The 19465-nt window shown below is 44.1% G+C and overlaps 1 protein-coding gene across 6 annotated transcripts in view; it reads left to right on the forward strand.

The window, feature by feature from the left end:
• The window catches only part of EXPH5 (exophilin 5), a 74754-nt gene that overhangs the window by 31315 nt on the left and 23974 nt on the right, over window positions 1–19465 (forward strand). For 2 of the 6 annotated variants that reach the window (XM_079787342.1, XM_079787343.1), the window contains exons 2-3: window positions 11427–11587; window positions 13700–13853. In XM_079787342.1, the coding sequence (XP_079643468.1) occupies window positions 11427–11587; window positions 13700–13853 (315 nt within the window). Of the gene's footprint in view, window positions 1–11426; window positions 11588–13699; window positions 13854–13923; window positions 14063–14088; window positions 14802–17682; window positions 18571–19465 lie in introns of those variants that run through there. The other 4 variants (XM_079787345.1, XM_079787347.1, XM_079787344.1 and 1 more) reach the window with 3 other exon arrangements.

The raw sequence follows: 19465 nt of genomic DNA on the forward strand, positions 1-19465 counted from the left end.
TCCAAGGCCACACTCGGCAGGCTAAGATTCCTGTGTAAGGGGCCAAGACGATAAGGCCCGGCAAGAGAAGACCTGACTTAACGCAGTCAAGTTAACCAGCCTGGGGCTAGGACAAATTACAAGTGTATGTAGTCAGCAGTCCTCGTGATAATGTTGAGTCAAGCTAGACTGATGAAGCAAACCAGTTATGCTCTTGTAATTTATCTATATGCATGCCATTTGTAACCCCAAGGTTCTTCTCATGGGCATAAAGTAGATTGTCTGCTCTAAATGGCTGGCTAATTGTAAAACAAACCAGTGTAGTTGAGGAAGAGTCCCATGCAGGGTGGCGATGAGCTTGGTTGATGTCCACTTGTAAGCAAATGTTATCTCTGTCAGACTAAAGCCAGCTGAGACTTAAAAATACTGGCTTCTTAAGTTCCACATTTCAGGGCACCCTACTTTATGTTCAGAATTTCTTTTGCTAGTGTTGAATGAATTTGATACTTTATTTCTAAGTAAATGAATGAGTCTAAACCACTGCTTTACAATTATGCTCCTTTTACTACAAAAAGCTCACTTAACCGTTATAAATGTACAGGCTGTTTTATAGTACACAGGATTCTTGAGTGTCTAAGACTAAGGAGCTGAGTTATAAGTACGCAAAGAGATTAGATGTTTGTGGCATTCCTGGTTTCCCTTTCTGGGTTATCCTTACTTTAAAGGCTAGAACTATTTATGTTTTGCTTCATTGGTAATAGGTAAACACAGTGCTATTTTTTTTTTTTACTACTTTACCCTTAAGTTGTCTGGCTGTACATGATCCCCACTTTCCTGACAACGCTCCTCAGGATTAATCTTGAAATATTTCGTCTTTAAAAGCTGTTGAATGTCTCCAAAATCTTGCCCTTTTATGTATCTGCTTGTAACTACTGTCTTTATTTCTCATGGTTTTCATGAGACAAATATTAGCATATGCACACCTACAGATCAATTATGTTTTACCTACTCTAGCCTAGACAGAATGAGTTTTCTATGGCCCAACATTCAAATTTAATCAGGATGAAAGTCAGAAACCTGGGAGAAGTATTTAGAGCAATTAGTTCATATTTTTATTAATCATGCCTTATTCCAATGAAAAACTCTGAGACATGGATTCATAAGTTGATAAAAGGTACAATTGCCAAAACACAAAATGTAATTAGTAAACAAACATAGGAAAGTGTTCAAACCTTACTACTTATCAAAGAAATGTGGCATATTTTGTTAAGCAAAGAAAATAAAATTTTCTTAAAGAAAAATAGCCACCCACAATTATACCTTGAAAGTATTAAATTCAGAAAATAAAAATACTCAAAATAATAATATGAGTCTCCCAAGGATGCCTAATGACAGTCTTGTACATTGCTAGCACGAGTAATAACGCTACAGCCATTTTGAGAAGCATTTGGTAATGTGTATGAAGAACCACAAAAATGTTTTGACTTTTTGACCAATAATTCTACTTCAGTGTCTGTCAGAGGCACTGTAAAAAATAGAAAATGCTCCTGATATTCATTACAGCAGTATTTATAAGGGGGAAATCTCAATGTTCCATACCAGAGCAATAATAAATAAATTATGGAAAATATATCAGCTTGAATATTATGCAAATATTTAATGATTGCTCCAGAGATGAATAATGTTAAAGGGGTTTATAATGTTGGGGTTTGTTTTTTTAGATTATATGAGCATTGTGTCTATGAATAGCATCTTCTATGCACCTATGAAAATCAAAAATCTGGGAGTCTTCCTAGACATGTCTCTGTCCCTAACCCTGCAAAGTCACTTCACTGCTTGGTGGACACTTGGGGTCAATCTTATCTCTCCTGTACTCCACTGGAATTTTCTCTCCAAATGCAAGTCAGATGTGTCAAGCCCTGCCACATCCTCAGTGCTTTCTCATTGCTCCAGAACCAAAGGCCACGCTTTCACCCAACCCCAAACACTGCCTGAGCTGGCAGCCAGCTGCCTCCGCCTCTCCCTTCAGTTGTCTTCTCCATCTCCACCCTCAGCCAGGCGGGCCTCGTTTCAGTTCCTTGTGTCTTCTTTGGGCCACTTGCTCCTCGGCTGCTACTCTTCTGCTTAGAAAACTCTTCCTGCCCATGACCCTTTGCCTCATCCTTCATCCTTCAACCCTCAGGCCAGTTGTCATCTTCTTAGGGAAATCTTTGCTGCTGCCTCAGACCAGGTCCCCTTCTTATATGCTCTCCAAAGCATCTATTTACTTTTTAATAGATGCTATTAAAAGGGTCGCAGGTTCTATTCCTAGTCAAGGTGCATACCTATGTTGAGGGCTCAATCCCCAGTTGGGTTGTGTGGGAAGCAGCCGATCAATGTTTCTCTCATTTGACCTCTCTCTTTCTCTCTCTCTCTCTTTTTTTAATTTTTTTTAATTGATTTCAGAGAGGAAGGGAGAGGGAGATAGAAACATCAATGATGAGAGAGAATCGTGGATAGGCTGCCTCCGGCACGCCCCCCATTAGGGATTGAGCCCGCAACCCAGGCATGTGCCCTTGACCAGAATCAAACCCAGGACCCCTCAGTCCCCAGGCCAACGCTCCATTCACTGAGCCAAACCGGCGAGGGCTCTCTTTCCCTCTTTTTCTCTCTCTCCCCTCGTCTCTCCCTCTCACTTCCTCTCTTTAAAATCAATAAAAACATATATTTTTTTAAAAAAAACTGCTCTGCTCACCATTATACGTCTGTATCTGCACCATAGGAGGCCTTGCACAAGTACCTGTTGAGTAAGATTTATTACAGCCATGTGAAAAACTGTCCTGCATTTTCAATGTAAGCATTTCTGCCATAAACATCTTTGCTGCAAATATTCTGACCACACAACTAATTGGCTGTAAGGCAATTTCATGGTAAAAGACAAAGTAACAAAACATAAAAGAGGGATATTGCCCAGCTGGTGTGGCTCAGTGGTTGAGCATCAGCCAATGAAGCAGGAGGTCACAGTTCAATTTCCCATCAGGGCACAGGTTGTGGGCTCGATCCCCAGTAGGGGGCGTGCAGGAGGCAGCTGATCAATGATTCTCTTTCATCATTGATGCTTCTATCTCTCTCTCCCTCTCCCTTTCTCTCTCTGAAATAAATTAAAACATTAACCAAAGGGGCGGGGGTTTGAAAGATACTTTAGTAAGGGAAGTAGCAATAAAGATAGGAGTGACCTTTTGTCAGAGAGGTGGCAATGGCAAAATGGGAAGCACTAGTGCAAATTGTGTGGGCTGGACCTAATGATAGTTGCCTAATGCTTTTCAAAATGCAAGTCTGGGCAGGATGGCCTCTGGCTTCCTTCTCGATTATTTTATAAAATGACAGTATCATAGCCCCAAGCAGGAGCCTGAGTTGTAACTATCTCAGTTCATTGACTTTAACTCCAAATTTGCCACTCTGCAGCTGTCCCACACACCACCTTCTTAGTAGTACAAGATCCTAAAAATGTGTGCTTCACAGAGGACCCTGGATAAAGAGTCACATGAAATTCTTTCCAGAACAGCAGAACTTCCCAAGTTTGAACCCAGCAGCAAGCCTGACTTTCTCATCAGTGTTATGCCAAACTGCCTGCTTCATGACAATTGTCAGGTTCTTCAAACTCCCCTTTCTGCTCTGTTTGCCTCAGGGCTGTCTCCCTCTGGACTGAGTACTTCCCTTTTCCAAACAGTTCTAGGGGCCTCCTGGAATAGAGCAAAATGACCTTAAAATATACACTGAGTGGCCAGATTATTATGATCTCTGAACGCATAACAATCTGGCCACTCAGTGTATATCCTATATAATAAAGGGCTAATATGCAAATTGTTCCCTGGACCAGAAGTTCGACCAGCAGGCAGGCCGGCCAACTGCCCATGTCCCCTCCCCCTGGCCAGGCTGGCCGGACCACACCCATGCACGAATTCATGCACACACACACACACTGAGTGGCCACTCAGTGTATAATTTCAGAGAGGAAGGGAGAGGGAGAGATAGAAACATCAATGATGTGAGAGAATTATTGATCAGCTGCCTCTTGCACACCCCCAACGTGGGATTGAGCCCACAACCCGGGCATGTGCCCTGACTGGGAATCGAGCTGTAACCTCCTGGTTCATTGGTCTAATGCTCAACCACTGAGCAACACTGGCTGGACATAATGATCTGCTTTTTAAAAACAATTATAAGGTTCTGGTCAAGATGGTGGTGCAGGTAAATGTACTCAGAAACCCTCACAACAATATCAAAATTGCAACTAAACATAAGAACCGTCATTCAGAATCGCCTGAAATCTAGCTGAACAGAAGTCCTATAACAAAGGATAGAAAGAAGCCACATGAGACTAAAAGGAGGGGCAGAGAGTCAGAACAGGCTGGTTTCATACCCTTGTGTGGCAATCGGAAGGGATATCTCAGCTGAAGAGGTTCCCCCTAAGGAGTGAAGGGCTCCAGTCCCACATCAAAACCCCCAGCCCAGGGTTTGAATGCCAATAAGTCCCCAATAACTTCTGGCTGTGAAAAACCAGACAAAGAGATGTGGCTGAGTGAGAGGAAGGTGCTGGAGTCCCAGGTATTCCTCTTAAAGGGCCCAAGCACAGACTTACTTGGACTTACTTCCTCTGAGCTCCAGGACTGGGGCATCATTCTGAAGGCACCAGAGACATACAGAGGGTAACTGGATTGTATGGCATCAGGGCAAGGGCTGGAGTGGGAGCTTTATCCTAGACAGAAGAGCTGGCAGAGGCCATTGTTCCTTTGCTGAGTCCTCCCCAACGAAGCCGCAAGGTAGGCACTATATCTAAGTCTCCATCAACCTAACACTATTTGCCTTGCCCTAGTGATGCCCTGAGACCTTGCCCCAGCCAACATTTGGATCCACCTAAGCCATTTCCAGTGGCTTTTCCTACAAAGGGCCTGTCTTAGCTCATGCTTCAGACTTTCCTAAAATCCCTCAAGCAAGCAGCATCTGGCCTCTGCATGTCATCTACCCCTCACTAATTGGTCCCAGGCCTGGCACAAGCAGCAGCCAGCCTTGGTTTGGAGGTTGGCCTTGACTGGGTACCTGCAAGCCCAGCACAAGTAGCAGCCATCTGCAGATTGTTTTGTAGCTCCTGCTGGGTTGCTCCAAGTAGGGAACAAGTGGCAGCTGACCTTGGCCTTCACCTCTCAAAAAGCACCAGAGGCAGTGCACCCATGGACAGCTTCAGAAAACACCAAAACACCACCCAATCATCGCCACAAGCAAGACACTTAAAGGGTGGACATGACGGATACCAAAGCCCCACTTAAGTGAGTCCTGCTCCATGAAGTTAGCCCCTGCACAGCCAATCCTCCATTGTAGTCATAGCCAGTCCTCAAAACCATTTGACCTGGGAGGGGGATGAATGTCTCCCATTGAGGTGCCAGCAGCAATCAAGGATAAACTACACTAGGACAATGCACACAGCATACATAGGGCACACCAGCATCACCCAGCTCTGGTATTTGGGAAGGCTGTACCACTGGGCCCTACATAAGGCCACTCTAGCAAGTTCAGGAGACACAGCAGCTCCACCTAATACATAGAAACAAACACAGGGAAGCACCCAAAATGAGACAAAGAAACAAGTCCCAATGGTTATCAAGGAACTTAGTGCGAATGTCAATAGCATAAAAAAGGATATGAAAGCCATAAAAAGAACTAGTCAGAAATAAAGAATACTGAAATGAAGACTAAATTATAGGGAATTAGCAGTAGACTAGAAGAAGCAGGGAATTAAATCAGCGATTTGGCAAATAAGGAAGCAGAAAACACCCAATCAAAACAGAAAAAAATAAAATAAAATAAAATAAAATAAAATAAAATAAAATAAAATGAGGATAGTGTAAGGAGTATCTGGGACAACTTTAAGCATATCAACATTTGCATCAGGTGGGTGCCAGAAGGAGAAGATAAAGAGCAAGAAACTGAAAACCAATTGAAAAAAAATATGACATAAAACTTCCTTAACTTGATGAAGGAAATAAGAAATACAAGTCTAGGAAGCACAGAGAGTTCCAAACAAGATGGACCCAAAGGGGCCCACACCAAGACACATCATAATTAAAACCCAAAGGTTAAAGATAGAGAGAGAATCTAAAAGTAAGAGGAAAGCAGTTAGTTACCTACAAGGCAGCTCCTATAAGACGGTCAGCTAATTTCTTAGCAGAAGCTTTGCAGGCCAGAAGGGATTCAAAATATTCAAAGTGATGAAAAGCAAGGACATGCAACCAAGATGACCCAGCAAAGCTATCATTTAGAATTGAAGGTCAGATAAAGAGCTTCAGCCCTAGCTGGACAGAGTGTTAACCTATGGACTGAAGGATCCTGGGTTTGATTTCAGTCAAGGGTACGTACCTCAGTTGTAGGCGTGATCCCAAGCCCTGGTTGGAGCACATGCAGGAGGCAAACAGTTGATGTGTCTCTCTCACATCATTGTTTCTCTCTGTCTCTCTCCTTCCCTTTCACTCTCTCTAAAAATCACCTTGGGAAAAATATCCTTGGGTGACGATTAACAAACAAACAAAAAAAACAGCTTCACAGACAAGAAAAAACTAAAGGAGTTCATCTCCACCAAGTCAGTATTACAAAAATTATTAAAGGGTCTTCTTTAAGAAGAAGGAGAAAGCCCTGCCCTGGTGGCTCAGTTGGTTGGAGTGTTGTCCTACACACCAAAAAGTTGCAGGTTCAGTTTCCAGTCAGGGCACATACCTAAATTGTGGGTTCAATCCCCCATCAGGGCATGTGCGAGAGGCAATCAATCTCTCTCTCTCTCTCTCACTCTCTCTGAAAATCAATAATAATAAAAAACCCAAACACATATCCTCCAGTGAGGATTTTTTAAAAAGAAGAGCCCTGGCTGGTTTTTCTCAGTGGTTAGAGTGTCAGCCCACAGACCCTAGGGTCACGGGTTCAATTCCCAGTCAAGGGCACCAAAAAAAGGGGGAAAAAAGAAAAGAAGAAAACAATAAAAAATATGAATAGTAAGATGGCAATAAATACATCTCTTATCAACAATTACTTTAAATGCAAATGAATTAAATGTTCCGATCAAAAGATATACAGTGAATGAATGGATAATAAAACAAGTCCCTTACATATGCTGTCTGCAAGACCCTCACTTCAGATTGAAAGACACACACAAACTGAAATTAAATGGATGAAAAAATACACTGAGTGGCCAGATTATTATGATCTCGGAACGCATAATAATCTGGCCACTCAGTGTGTGTGTGTGTGTGTGTGTGTGTGTGTGTGTGTGTGTGTGTGTGTATACTAGAGGCCCGGTGCACGAAATTCGTGCACGGAGGGGGGTTGTCCCTCAGCCCAGCCTGTACCCTCTCCAATATGGGACCCCTCGAGGGATGTCCAAGTGCCTGTTTAGGCCCAATCCCCGTGGGCAGTCAGATCCCTAAACGGGCAGTCGGACATCCCTCTCACAATCCAGGATGGCTGGCTCCCAACTGCTTGCCTGCCTGCCTTCCTGATTGCCCCTAACCGCTTCTGCCTGCCAGCCTGATCACCCCCTAACCACTCTGCTGCCAGCCTGTTTGCCCCCAACTTCCCTCCTCTGCTGGCCTAGTCACCCCTAACTGCCCTCTCCTGCAGGGTTGATCACCTCCAACTGCCCTCCCTTGCAGCCTTGGTCCCTCTCAACTGCCCTCCCTTGCAGGCCGGGTGCCTCCCAACTGCCCTCTCCTGCTGGCCATCTTGTGGTGGCCATCTTGTGTCCACATGGGGGCAGGATCTTTGACCACATGGAGGCAGCTATATTGTGTGTTGCAGTGATGATCAATCTGCATATTACTCTTTTATTAGATAGGATAGAGGCCTGGTACAGGGGTGGGGGACAGCTGGTTTGCCCTGAAGGGCATCCCGGATCAGGTGGGGGTTCCCTTGGGGTGTGGGGAGGCCTGAGCGAGGGGCCTGTGGTGGTTTTCAGGCCGGCCACGCCCCTGGCAACCCAAGCGGAGGCCCTGGTATCTGGAATTTATTTTCCTTCTACAATTGAAACTTTGTAGCCTGGAGCGGAGCCAAGCCTGGGGCTCCCTCCGAGGCCGGCAGCCATTTCTGTTGGGGTTATAATTGAAACTTTGTTGCCTTAAGCAGGTGGGCCCGGCCAGGGTGTGCGGAAAGCTTTGCTTCCCCTGTTGTGGGTGGCAACCCTGGCCTGCTCTCTCAAGCTCCATTCTGCCGCCATTTGTTTGAATTTGTTTACCTTCTATTATTGAAACTTTGTAGCTTGAGTGGAGGCTTAGGCCTGGCAAGGGCAGGCAGAAAGCTTGGCTTCCTCTGTTACCTAGGAAACCTTGCTCTCTGTGGCTGTAGCCACCTTGGTTTGGGTTAATTTGCATACTCGCTCTGATTGGATGGTGGGCGTGGCTTGTGGGTGTGTTGGAGGTATGGTCAATTTGCATATTTGTCTATTATTAGATAGGATATATATATATTAGAGGCCTGGTGCATGAATTTGTGCATGGGTGGGTCCGGCCAGCCTGGCCAGGGGGAGGGGACATGGGCAGTTGGCTGGCCTTCCTGCTGGTCGAACTCCTGGTCGAGGGGACAATTTGCATATTAGCCTTTTATTATATAGGATATACACTGAGTGGCCAGATTGTTATGCATTCAGAGATCATAATAATCTGGCCACTCAGTGTATATTTCATGAAAATGAAAACAAAATAAAACAAAAAAGATGGGGAAGCAATACTGATGCCAGATAAAATAGACTTTAAAACAAAGGTTACAAGAAGTGACAAAGAAGAACCCAGCAATTCTACTTCTGGGTATTTATCCAAAGAAATCCAAAACACTACATCAAAAAAATACACCCATATGCTTATTGCAGCATTATTTACAACTAGAGGCCTGATGCACAAAATTCATGCACGGGGGGGGGGGGGGGGGAGGTGTCCCTCAGCCTGGCCTGCACCCTCTCCAATCTGGGACCCCTCAGGGGATGTCCAACTGCCCTCTCACAATCCGGGACTGCTGGCTCCTAACCACTCGCCTGCCTGACTGACGCCTAACTGCTCCCCTGCCAGCCTGATCACCCACAACTGCCCTCCTCTGCTGGCCGTCTTGTGGTGGCCATCTTGTGATGACGTGAGGGTGGCCATCTTGTGGTGGCCATCTTGTGATGATGTTGTGTGTGATACCACTGAGGCTTTTATTGTATAGGATAGACAAGCTATGGAAGCAACCCAAGTGTCCATTACAGATGAATGGATAAAGAAGTGGTGAATATATACAATGGGCTATGACTCAGCCATTAAAAAAAAAGGAAATGTAGCTGTCTGCAACAACATGGGTGGGCTTAGAGGGTACTATATTAAGTGAAATAAATCAGACAGAGAAAGACAAATGCCAGATGATTTCACTTATATGTGGAATATAAAAAACAAAATAAATGAACAAGCAGAATAGAAACAGACTTACAGATATAGAGAAAAAATTTTTTAATATATTTTAATTGATTTTTTATAGAGAGGAAGGGAGAGGGATAGAGAGTTAGAAACATCAATGAGAGAGAAACATTAATCAGCTGCCTCCTGTACACTCCCTACTGGGGATGTGCCCGCAACCAAGGTACATACCCTTGACCAGAATCGAACCTGAGACCCTTGAGTCTTCAGGCCGACACTCTACCCACTGAGCCAAACCAGCTAGGGCCAGATATAGAGAAAATTTTGATGGTTGTCAGATGGGAGAGGGGTTAGCGGTTGATTGAAAAAGGTGAAGGGATTTAGAAGTACAAATGGGCAGTTACAGAATAGTCACAGGAATATAAAGTACAGCCTAGGAAATATAGACAATAATATTGTAATAACTATGTATAGTATCAGATGGGTACTAGATTTACCAGGGTGATCACTACTTTGTAAATTGTAGAAATGTCTAATCACGAGGTTGTACACCTGAAGCTAATATAATATTGTATGCCAAATGTAATTTAAAAACAAAAAAATAGCCGAAACCGGTTTGGCTCAGTGGATAGAGCGTCGGTCTGCGGACTGGAAGGTCCCGGGTTCGATTCCGGTCGAGGGCATGTACATTGGTTGCGGGCACATCACCAGTAGGGGGCGTGCAGGAGGCAGCTGGTCGATGTTTCTCTCTCATCGATGTTTCTAGTTCTCTATCCCTCTCCCTTCCTCTCTGTGAAAACCAAAAAAAAAAAGTTGGGACCAGTGAAATGACCTGCATCACTTTACCAATATAAAAAATAAATAAATAAACAAAAAACCTATTACAACCAATGATTAAATTAAAACTTAAGAGTAGCTTTTCATTTGAAAGAGGACTAAGCAGAATACGGTAGAGGAGAAGGAAGAAATAATGATAGAATTTCAGTTCTGGTATTCTGAAAGTGGGGGACAAACACATTTGTGCTTGGGCTTCCTTTTCCAGCTCTCTCAAATCACACGGCTTCTTACTACCTGAGTATTAGCTCTGTGTTCATTCATTACTTTTGTGTTTTTGTGTTTAAAGAATTCCATTATCTAAGACCACTTACATTCAACAATTTTTTTTCTGCAATTTCTTTTACCTTTGACCACTGGATGGGCAAGTAAATACCCTATCTGTTGTATTCATTGTTGAATCCCCATTGCCTACACAGGGACTGGTACATGGATATTGCTCAATAAATAAGAATGAATGAATGAATGAATGAGTAATCAGAACTAGAATATTCTAGTTTCAACATGTCATTAAAAAATCTGTCATTCAAATGCATATTAAGTCACATTTGCACGGTGTTCAAGACAGGTTGTCCTCATGGACTTGATTGTTTTAACTACCAGCAAAAACTTTTTTTTTAATTTGTAAACTAGAGGCCTGGTGCACAAAATTCGTGCACTCAGCAGGGGCCGGGGATCCCTCAGCCTGGATTGCAAGAGGGTGCAGGCCAGGCTGAGGGGCCCCCCTGGTGCACAGTCGGGGCTGGGGAGGGACTCGGGAGGTTGGCCAGTCGGGGAGGGACTGTGAGAGGGCTCCAGAGTGTGTCTGACCCATTTCGCTCAGTCCCAATCTGCCAGACCCCAGCCAGTAAGCTAACCTACCAGTCAGAGCATCTGCCCCCTGGTTGTCAGTGCACATCATAGTGAGCGGTTGAGCAACCTTAGCATATCATTAGCATATTATGCTTCGATTGGTTGAGTGGCTGACCAGACAATCAGACACTTAGCATATTAGGCTTCTATTATATAGGATTGTTAGTGTATTTGGGAAAATACACTAATACATATACTACATACACACAATCATGAAAAGGAAATTCTGACTACAGCCAATTTCCCCCCAGACTTATAGTTTATGTAGAGTCTCCATTAGGTAAAGTTTAGCCCATTCACATGAGTTTACCCTTGATGTGAATAATTGAAAGGTGTATTTGATATTTTTCTTTATTTCAGCAAGCTCCAGAAGACAAAGAGGGATATCAGATGGCTTCAAGGAGTGACTGGTGAATGGTTTGAAGAAATTCAAAGAAAAAAGTTTTGCAATGAAACAGATGTTAGCCAAATGTTAAAACAACCCCTTACATACAGGCTAAGGAAAGGGATGGCAGAAAATGGTGAGAAAAATTTTACATCTCGTTTTGTTTTTTGTTTTTTGTTTTTCCTTATGGCACAGTATTGTAGATAATGGCTCAGTGGCTCTTGAATTTAACCCATTTATCTTTAGGACTATTTTGAAATAATATCATACAAAACTGTCATAACACACACAATGAAAAGAGTAAATTGAAAATGTACTATAATGTCTGGGGTGTCTGTTATTAGAATCAGGCAATACGCTATTCTATCAGAATCCATGTGATTCTATTCAAGTTACTTATTCTCTATAAGCCTCAATTTTCTCATCTTTAAATGGGTATGATAATTCTTACCTCACAGGGTGGTTGTGAGAATTAAATAAAATTATATGTATAAAGTACTAGGCTGGATCACAGTAAGCACGTAGGTTAGTGTGGTGATGATGCAGAAGGAGAAGGAGACAGAGGAGAGGTGGGGAAGGATGGGATGGTGCAGAGGAGCTGCGACCCTTCTGGTACTTTGGTAACTCAAGCCCTGTGAGCTCCAATGAACATCTTCTGTGGACAGTCTAACTATGTGACTACCAGCATGTCACTTACCTTCACCAATCACTTTTTAAAAACCTGTATATAAGGATAATAAAACCTTTCACAGAACTATAATGAGAATAACAAAGTGCATTAGAAGTTATAAAATATGTACTATAACAGTATAAAGTATCTTTCTACTGATAGTCACATGGACAACTTTTGCTTATATGTGACTAACATTAGTAACATCAGAAAACATGTAACAATAATTCTACACTTACGTATTGACAATATTTTATAACTCCCATAATAAACAAATACATCTAAAAATACCCACATTTCAGATATTTAGATTAACCCCATATATACTGAAAGGGTTAAAGAGAATAAAACAGAGCAGAGAAAACCTTATTGTGCTTAGCAGATATCTTGCAGAAAGCTTGCAGCCTTGAGCACAGCATAGCTCAGATAACCAGAAGACACCTGGCATAGGAGGAACCAAGGACGGACCAGACCCTATGTCAGCAGAGCGGCCCGCAGCCAGCAAAAATGAATAAAAACCTCTCTCTCCCTGCTCTCTTCCCTGATGCCTTTCTCGGTCTCAGCCCACCTGCACCCAGGTGTCAGAAATAAAATCGCTTTTGATACATTATAGCCTCATGTCATAGGTGCGCGACCCCAATTCTGAACCTTTCATATACTGTGGTGACTTTCTCCTTACCTTGAATTCCTCTAATATTTATAAACTCAGCATGCCCAAAAGATGGTGTACTAAATGAGCATAAATGACTCTGTATGTGTTCATGTTGCCTTAGAATTTTTAGTACTCATATGTAAAGCTATATGTTATCTATACATATACTATATTCTACATATTTATATTGCATGCATATGTACATATAAACCATATATGTAGCAATATATAGAGAGAGGTTCTTTACTTTAAATGGCTTAATTTCCTTTCCCTTCCATCTCTTTGATATGAAAATTACATTGTATCTATCATGATGTTTTAAAATACTAAAATAAAAAATTTCTGAAGGACAGGGTGGTTAAGAGCCACATGAGAACTGAATGAGGTCCCAACACCTAACCTTATTTATTTATTTAATTTAATCCTCACCGGAGGACATTTTCCCATTGATTTTTAGAGAGAATGGAAGAGAGGGGGCAAGACAGATATCGACGTGAGAGAAACCCATTGATGGGTTGCCTCCTGCACAAGCCCCGACCAGGGAGGAATGTGCCCTTGACTGGAATTGAACTGGGACCCTTCAGTCCGCAGGCCGACGCTCTATCCACTGAGCCAAACCAGCGGGCCACCTCACCTTGGGTTTTAGATAGCCATGGGGAAGACAGGTTGAGTAAATTCACAGGGCTGGTGCCGGGAGGTATCCATGGCACCGCGGTCCGAGGTGCACATGGATCTTCTCCACTCGGCAGAACCATCAGAGGCACAGGACTCCCCTCCGGGTCCTGGGGTCTTCATGTGGAGATGCCTGCTGCACCTCCAGACTCCAGAGAGAGGGAGGAGGGAAGAGAGAATAAGGCCTTAGTTCCATGAGATTCATTTACCTGGATGTTTTTTAATGATACAGAATTTTTACATTTTTCTTTTAGATCCTCTGGAATTACAAACATCCAGATCTAAAAACATACCTACTCCAACACCCGTTCCCTCCCGGCTGAGCTTCAGATCCTCATTTGCTTCCCTGTTCTCCTTCAGAAAACCCAGGAAGGACACTTTAAAGCTTCAGTCGCTGGGACCGAAAGGGTGAGTCAAATTCAGGTCATGTGACAGCTCATTCGTTACCTGATCCGGGAGGCCGGCAGCCTGTGTGTGCTCAGAAAGCTAATGTTTGCTCCCAGAACTTAAATGTAGATACTAACGCAGGAAACAGGACTTAGCTTGCAGAGGGACAGAGTCCTTATGAAACTTGGCTCACCTGAAATCCCACTTCCAGTCAGCTGCACACATCCCAGGTACTAATTACTGACAATTTTCCCATAGAATGCCTGGTCTATGCCTCGGTCCGGCAGATAGATTCTAACCAAAACGACTTCTTCCTTGGGGAGTAGGTGTGTCAGGTGTGTCTGCGGTGGCAGAGAAAGATGGGGCACGAAGTGAGCATGAATGAGATGGCCAGAGAGACCCGGGCCAATCGGAACCGTGGTGATGCCGTTGCCCAGAATGTGAACTTCAGGTGAAGAGGGGAAGCTTTGGGAGCAGTGGAGGCACCGCCCCAGATGGTTCCCGGTTTAGATCCGTATAAATCGGGTCTACTTGACTCATATTGCCGGATTGTTTTGTGAAAAACAAGCAAGACTTCTTGCTTCTGTGCAGTTGAGCTGACTGCTACATATTTCCAGCAAGCCTTCCTGGTTGAGGAGCTTCCCACCCTCTTAAGGTGTTGGCTTGGCACGTGGTGTGTTCCGTGTGTGCGTCCAACCCTTAGGAGTGGATTGCAGTGCTTCGGTAAAAGGTGTTAGAGGTCACTCTTGCAGAGAAACAATAGGCAGCTCGCAGCTGGTGGCGGGTGATGAGGCTCCTGGACTCGGGGGACAGTTCTGTCCGCTCCTCTGGGGTGGACAGAAGGCTCTTGCTCCTAGCTTTCACCAGAGGCTCTTTTGTCTTTGATGAAATAATAAAGAGCTGAACAGGATGTAGATTTGCGTGACTCTCTCCACCAGAGTCACTTACAAGCAAGTACTTTTCAAAGAGGTGAGTTGATTTGTTGTTGTTTTGTTTTGTTTTGTAAAAACTGTTTGAAACATCGGTAATTCTCTCATTTGGGAAATTAAAATGGAGGAGTATTTCTTTAGGAGCTAACATTTCTTTTAAGGAGAAAAGAAATCCTCCTAATGTGTACTGTAGCTGGGACTTGTGATGTAATCTGTGTTTTAAGTGATTTTCTTTTGAGGCAGAGTTATATATCGCTGAACAACCTAACGTTAGCAAGCCAGGAAAAGTTGAAAAACCTGTTAGCTCTATGGACAAGTTATTTCCAAGCTCACATTGCAAGTTACTGGAAAAAGGGATCAAAGAAGATAAAAGATCTATGATCTTCATTCTGGGTGGCATGTGTCTTTGTTATACACCGAACTGAAAAGAAAACTGAAACTCCTGCAAAAGTCTGTTTAGCCACCATCCTTCTCATACACCGAAATGACGTGTAGCTTTTTTTTAACCAGATGAACTGAAACATGTAGCACAGCGTGCAGAAATTAAGCAGATTTCATCATATTTAAGTGTACACGTGTGCTTAGCAGTTTTCAGAATTTATCTTTAAATATGTTTTACTTTCAAAACATAATTGGGAATAAATATTTGTTAGTTATGCTGGTGCAAAGGTCATGAAAGCACTGTTTTTGCTCCTAAGAGGTTTCAGAGATAAAATGTAAAAATATGTCCTTCTTATTTTTAAATATCAGTTGGAAAAACTATTTGGATATAAATCCTGAATGTGTACGGTTAAGGAAGTGTTTACCTATGGTGGGAATATCAGTTCCAAGGGGCTCTTTACCCTTAAGTAGAACTGAACTCTCTTTGGCAGTTCTGATCTCTCGAAATGCAACATCGACCCCCAAAATACAGACTCTGGCTTGGGAGCTGCTCCTGGCCTCTGAGTGCAGCCGAGGAACTGGCACAGGGCCCCGGGGACGTGCAGTCATTCGCGGCCGGTTTTTTCTTGCTGAAGTCATCAAGGTTTGACTTTGTCACACTCATTGCTCTGGAGAACAAGTCAGCAAAGCAGTTTATAGGATTTTGCAAATCACAGGAGAACCAGCCTCTCTAGACAGAATCCAGCCTTCTGCTCAGCCCTAAAAGAGTTGCATGTCAGAGAAATTTCTTTTCCTCTTTCAAGGCATGGCTTAACTGAGAAATGACACTGGGTAGTGGGTAACTCTCCCCATGGGGGGTGGACTTCATCATTTCACCAGATATGCGTGTTCTTTCTAGAAAGGCCCAGCCAATAAAAGCAATGGTATTTTGAAGCTTTGATTTCCTATTGTCAGTGCATGAGAAATCATGGGAACACAGTGACCTCAGGAATTGATAAGAAGGCAAAAAGTTCTGTCATTTCTGCTTCCAATAGCACTAGTTTCTCCTCCAAAACCCATGCACTTCCTATATTATTCCATTATTATCGTAATCCTATATGAAATGGTCATACAGCACCCTCTGTGACCGCCAACCCCAGGATAAAAGAAAAATATTTTCCATTCATGTTTTATTTACTGCTAGCCAATGTATTTGAGAAAAGTCTGCATGTTTTACATGTATCTTTCCCCCAGCATTTCCTTGTAAGTCGTATTTTCTCGTCTTGCTATGGGGAACCTAGTGCCTGTGACATACAGTGCTCATCCCCCACCACAAAGTTTCCGTCACTCCATTGCCCCCCAGATTCCTCCCACGGAGTTTGGCAGGTCACCCACAGTGCATGTCAGGAGCTTACAAATGCATGGCTGCCGGGAGCACCTACAGCTGTTCCTTTCTCACTCCAGACCCCAGGGGGTTGCAGTGGGGCCCTCCCCACCATGAGTAGGTGGTGTATGTGCTTCCCTGTTTCACGCTCCAACATACTCCAAACAAAGTCGCTCCCTCAAGGGGGCCATGACTTCATGTCCACACACATTCTCAGGGCTGTGCAGCCATGTGCCACCAGCCCGTTATGGCGCGCTTAGGGATATGGACTTTGGCCCCCTTCTCTTTCCTCTGTTGTAATCCCAAGGGCTAGGCAAAGTGCAAATAAAAGAATTAGTTCATAGGCTCATGTACAATTAAGGTTAAGATCACTTCTTTCCTTCCAGGACCATCACAGTGCTGGGCATATAGTAAGCACTCCCTCCTTAGTGAGTGATAACTGGTATCCTGGAGTGAGTGTAAGCATGCCTGCTACCCTGTTCCTTTAGGATCATTTTTTCCCCCTTGAGATGCAGAGTTTTGGTGGATCCAGCCAGCCACTCCTCAGACATGCCCAAATTTGCCTGACCCATAGGTGTACACAGCTTAGGCAGTCCAGCTGCAGCCTCCATTTATATAAGCAAAAAGTTTAAGTCCTATTTTGGAAAAATTTAAAGGCAGATTTGTATGTTCCTAGATTCTGGTTGGTTGTACCTTTATTTTCTCTTTCGTGCCCTACAAATGTCCTACTGTGCTCTCTTCCCCGGCCCCAGTGGAGTGCCTGTGCTTTCAGGGAGCACAGACGTCTGAGACACCCAGACTGAGGAAGTGAGAGTAAGGAGCTCCTTCTTTGGAAGTGCTCCACACCAGGGGTGGGGTCCACAGATGAACAGCGGGTGTGGAGACAGCAGGGAGAAGCAAGACAAGCGGAGTGGCCTTGGATTTCATCCTGGGTGGCCAGCGGTTCCCAGTTGATCTGATTGATCAGTACCATAATCTTATCAGCAATTTAAAATTAAAGGCGGCCCTGGCTGCTTAGAGCGTCTGCCTGGTCAAGGGCATGTACCTGGGTTGCAGGTTCACTCCCCACCCCACCCCACCCCGTCGGGCGCATGCAGGAGGCAACCAGTCCATGTGTCTCTCTCACGTTGATGTTGCTCTCTCTCTCCCCCTCCCTCCCTCCCTTCCACTCTCTGAAAAAGCAGTGTGGGGGGGGGGGGGGAGGAATATCCTCAGGTGAGGATTAACAAAAATAAAAAAGAAATAATGACAGATAATCAGTCCCCAACCTTCAGATGCTGATTAAGAAGGTCTGAAGTAGGGCGCAGGGATGTTTATTTTTAGTTATAGTTTATTTTTAATTCTGCAGGACGTTTGGATGTTCATTCAGGGTTGGGAACCATAGCAGTATAGCTTCCTCCTCCCTCTGTGCTAAGGGCTGTCAGAGTTCTTGGTGTGGGGGCCAGCAGCCAAGGCGATAGTTTCTCCCTCATTTATCAAGCTTTTACCAAAGCCCTACTCTGGATCCGATACTATGTTTAGTGTTAGAGATCAAGTCGTGAAAATAAGGCCAGTCTCTGCCCGGGGGACTTTGTCATCTAATAGGGAACACCAGATTACTGCATCTGGCTGGGCAGGAGGTGCACCACATCATGTTCTCCAGGAAGTGCCAGGCACAGCAGGATCATCGTGGATTCGTGGATTTATTATGGCAGCTTTCTGGCAAATGACAGTAAGGATCTTGAGGAAGGGATGCCCTTTAGAATTCACACAGGGTTACCTTCTGTCCTCCCTGCGACCTGGGTGGCAGCCCGGTGTACTGACGACTATGGTAGACTAGGGTGAGTGCTATGGTGGATGCATAGCATTCCTGCCATGAGGACACATAGGAGAAGCACTTAGCTCAGACTGGAGGGTCCAGAGGGCTTCCTGGAAGAAGAGAGCCAATTTTAGAAGGACGCAGAGGACTGAGCTAAGCAATTAAGAGTTGGGATGTTGCACCAGGCAGAAAGAATGACACAGCAAAGATCCGGAGACTGGAAAAGGCAATCATCTGGGCCACTGAAGTTCAGTGACCCCGTGTAAGGTGAGACTGATAGGAGATGGGGTGGGAGAGGATGGCAGAGTCCAGAACACAGGGACTCACATGTGCAGTGCTAAGGAGTTTGGACTTGATTAATGCTGTAGACAGCGGGGAGCCATAAGTCACGTTTTAAAATAATACCATTCTTTTTCTTAATATATATGTTATATATGTTTCTTTATTTTATGTATATATGCATATGTAGCAGATATAAATCACCCATCTGTGTTTTCCGATGGTCTTAGGCTCTACAGCAATCGTGACCCACAGGTTGAGAACCGCTAGCAGGGTCGCCTAAGACCATCGGAAAACACAGATATTTACATTATGATTCATAACAGTAGCAAAATTACAGTTATGAAGTAGCAACGAAAATAATTTTATGGTTGGGGGTCACCACAACATGAGGAACTGTATTAAAGGGTCGCGGCATTAGGAAGGTTGAGAACCACTGGATTAGAGCAAAACCTGGAGACAGAAGAACAGTTAAGGGACTATTGCAATAGTCAAGGCAAAAGATGATAAATATCTTAATGAGGGAAAAGACAGGGAGATGTAGAGATGGGGATGGTTTTGAGAAGGATTTCTGAGTTTGAATCAACAGGATCTGCCTGCCCATGAGACAGGATGGAGTGGGTGTGGAAGGAGACACGCAGGGTCTGAACTGCCTGTGTTCACCCAGGTGGAGGTCTCCCGTGGGCGGTAACAGAGCGTGCCCACCAATACTTGGGGGAAAGGACCCAGGGCTTTAGTTAGGAAATAATATTTTTTTAAAGAATGTACTTGAGCCCTAACCAGTTTGGCTCAGTGGATAGAGCGTCAGCCCATGGATTGAAAGTCCTGGGTTTGATTCCGGTCAAGGGCACATACCTTGGATGCAGGCTTGATGCCCTGGTCA

The sequence above is a fragment of the Cnephaeus nilssonii genome (assembly GCF_951640355.1).
Source record: "Cnephaeus nilssonii genome assembly, chromosome: 13".
Classification (NCBI taxonomy): domain Eukaryota; kingdom Metazoa; phylum Chordata; class Mammalia; order Chiroptera; family Vespertilionidae; genus Cnephaeus; species Cnephaeus nilssonii.